Source organism: Octopus bimaculoides, chromosome 29, assembly GCF_001194135.2.
Source record: "Octopus bimaculoides isolate UCB-OBI-ISO-001 chromosome 29, ASM119413v2, whole genome shotgun sequence".
Lineage (NCBI taxonomy): Eukaryota > Metazoa > Mollusca > Cephalopoda > Octopoda > Octopodidae > Octopus > Octopus bimaculoides.
The window spans coordinates 1125838-1128779 of NC_069009.1; the positions used below are offsets into that span (position 1 = coordinate 1125838).

Sequence of the window (2942 nt, forward strand, 5' to 3'; positions counted from 1 at the left end):
CATCAACCCACTCAAATCCCTCTGATAACATTTGTTTCAATCCTTTCGCATTTGAACCGGCAAAATCCAACCAGAACGTTCTACCTGTCTTACGTTCAAGCCGGCCAGATCTGGCCTCTTTGTCTTAACCCGTCCTCAGAAGAAAAACAGTCTGGGAAATGTCTAGTTACACAGGTTCCATCAACCCACTCAAATCCCTCTGATAACTTTTGTTTCAATCCTTTAGCATTTAAACTGGCAATATCCGGCCAAAACACTCAACCTGTTTTATGCTCAAATTGGCCAGATCTGGCCTCTCTCTCTTAACCCACAATGTCATTCTAAAAATAAACAGTCACATCATTGAAATCTTGTGGTTAATTAAAAAACCGTGTGAGTAAATAAACATTATTTTTGACAGAATAATGTGAATGCTAAAGGGTTCAATAAAAGAAGTTAGATGAAATAAGTACCAGCCTAATATACTCAAGGTGGAGGCGCAATGGCCCAGTGGTTAGAGCAGCGGACTCGCGGTCATAGGATCGCCGTTTCGATTCCCAGACCGGGCGTTCTGAGTGTTTATTGAGCGAAAACACCTAAAGCTCCACGAGGCTCCGGCAGAGGATGGTGGTGAACCCTGCTGTACTCTTTCACCACAACTTTCTCTCACTTTTACTTCCTGTTTCTGTTGTGCCTGTAATTCAAAGGGTCAGCCTTGTCACACTGTGTCACGTTGGCTATCCCCGAGAACTACGTTAAGGGTACACGTGGAACCCTCGTCGTAGTAACCGACGGAGTGCCAACAACAACAATATACTCAAATTGATGTAAGTGAGGAACCTCTTTCGCATGAAATTGCTGATCTTGTGCCTAAACTGGAGAGAATTGTTATTGTTATTATTAGCAGAAGTAATTCCCTTACCTTTCATTGCTAAAGAAAATTCTGGAGAACAGTGGTTTTTGTCACAAAAACTCCAAGTGTAATCTTTCTCAGATATATTTCGAATGGAAACGGTCGAGATATTATTAGTATGACTAACTTCGTAGTCATCATGCTTATAACAAGTCGTATCACATTCGAGATTACGATGCTGATTTTTCCAAACAATAATTCTTTCCAAATTGGGTACATTAATAAGTAGGGTGGTGTTGCCTCCCAATACAGCTGGTTCTGAAATAAATAGATAAATCAATATCATTGATTTGTTTCCCATATGAAAGATTTCAGGGTTTTTTTTTATTATCATCATCAATTTAGTACTTACTTTTCCATTATTAGAAGCAGTTTTCTTTGTATACTATTAAACCCTCTTTCCTAATATGCGAGTCTATTGGATACAAAAGAGTCTGGATATGTTTTATGCAGAGAACTGAGAACAAATGACAACATATAAATGTTGTCATTTTGTTTATTAAGATTGTGCAGAGTAGGATACATTATAGTTTCCGATAGCTAATCAAGTTGTACAGAAAGGTGTCACACCAACAACTGGTGTAGTAGCATTCTAGTTAGGTATTACAAGCATAAAGGAGATGCCTCCAAATTACTGGACCAGGTCAAGAAAGTTACAGAGAAAGTTAAAACCCAATGAATTAGAAACAGAATTATACTAGATGAGATGCAGCTTAGTTTTATGCCAGGAAGAAAGACTACTGGTGCCATCTTCTTAGTAAGACAACTACAAGAGAAGTATTTGGTTAAAAGTAAACCATTACACTTAGCATTCGTTGACCAGGAGAAAGCCTTTGACATGACATGGTGGTCTCTGAGGAAGCTAGGAGTTGACGATTGGCTTGTAATGGCTGTATACACCATGTATATGGATTCTGTCAGTAAGGTAAGAGTTGGCCATAAGCAGAGCAATGAATTTAGGTACAGGTTCTTAGCATCCTCCTATACATCATTGTCTCCCAGACTCTAGCCGAGCAATTTAAAATTGGCTGTCCTTGGGGACTACTATATGCTAATGGTCTCATTCTCAGAGTGGAATCTAGAAAAGAATTAGAAAAGAAATTCATGAAAATATCATGTAGTATGCACTCTAGATTGGATGGTGTAAGGAAGAGCATTGACATGTAGGAGCCATGCCAAAGTAGATATTGGAGCCTGACATGGTCCTCGGGCTTGTATCCTGTCAAAACATCCAACTCATGCCAGCATGGAATGTAGATGTTAAACGACGTTGATGACAATGATAAGGAATGTCGTAACCACAATCATAATTATTATGACTGTCGTAGTCCTAGTTACGTGCTGACCTAAAAATGTGAAAGATCGATGAGAAAATGCATCCCTGTACACTCTGTAGAATTGGTTGACATTAGGGAGGGTGTCTAGCTTTAGAAACCATGCCAAAGCAAACATTGGAGATTGACGAAGTCCTGCAGCCTGTCGGATCTTGTATGATTGTCCAACTAATGTCAGCATGGAAGGAAATAACTAAACGATGATGGTTATGATTGGTGCTCTTAAAATGAAATTGAGATGATCAGAGAAAAATAAATTTTAAAGATACTAAAAACTATGAGTTAAAAGAAAGAAATAGAAGGCAGAATTAAAAAGACAGCGTTTGGAAAAGGTTTGTTAAGTCATTTACCGTTTTGGGTAATTTTATAAGTTTCTTCGCGTGTCAAACCTGTATAAGATGAAAATAAAAATTTTTGATTTTCAGATTTGACACTTGATCAACAGGATTGATTGCAATTAATCTTACAATAATTAAATAATAACAAGAATACTCAGAGGGTGCAAACTTACGTCAACGCAACACCAACATCCTCTCAATTATTAGCCAGAGATGATTTATAAAATGAGAATATCTGAAATAAACTTGGCTGCTCTCACAAACGGGAATGCAAAAAATGAACCTGACTGCTCTCAAAAATTAAGCAAAAAAAAAAAAAACAGATAAAATAATCCAGAATCCTTGTCCGGAACCAGATCGATCCCAAAATCTAATCAA

The 2942-nt window shown here is 37.8% G+C and overlaps 2 protein-coding genes across 2 annotated transcripts in view; both read right to left on the reverse strand.

The window, feature by feature from the left end:
* Window positions 1–2942, reverse strand: part of LOC106867736 (uncharacterized) — a 103334-nt gene that overhangs the window by 51616 nt on the left and 48776 nt on the right. The window lies entirely within an intron of this gene.
* Window positions 2523–2942, reverse strand: part of LOC128251236 (uncharacterized) — a 6258-nt gene continuing 5838 nt past the window's right edge. Inside the window, exon 4 of the mRNA XM_052977943.1 lies at window positions 2523–2615. Coding sequence (XP_052833903.1) covers window positions 2569–2615 — 47 coding nt within the window. The 3' untranslated portion in view covers window positions 2523–2568. The remainder of the gene's footprint in view (window positions 2616–2942) is intronic.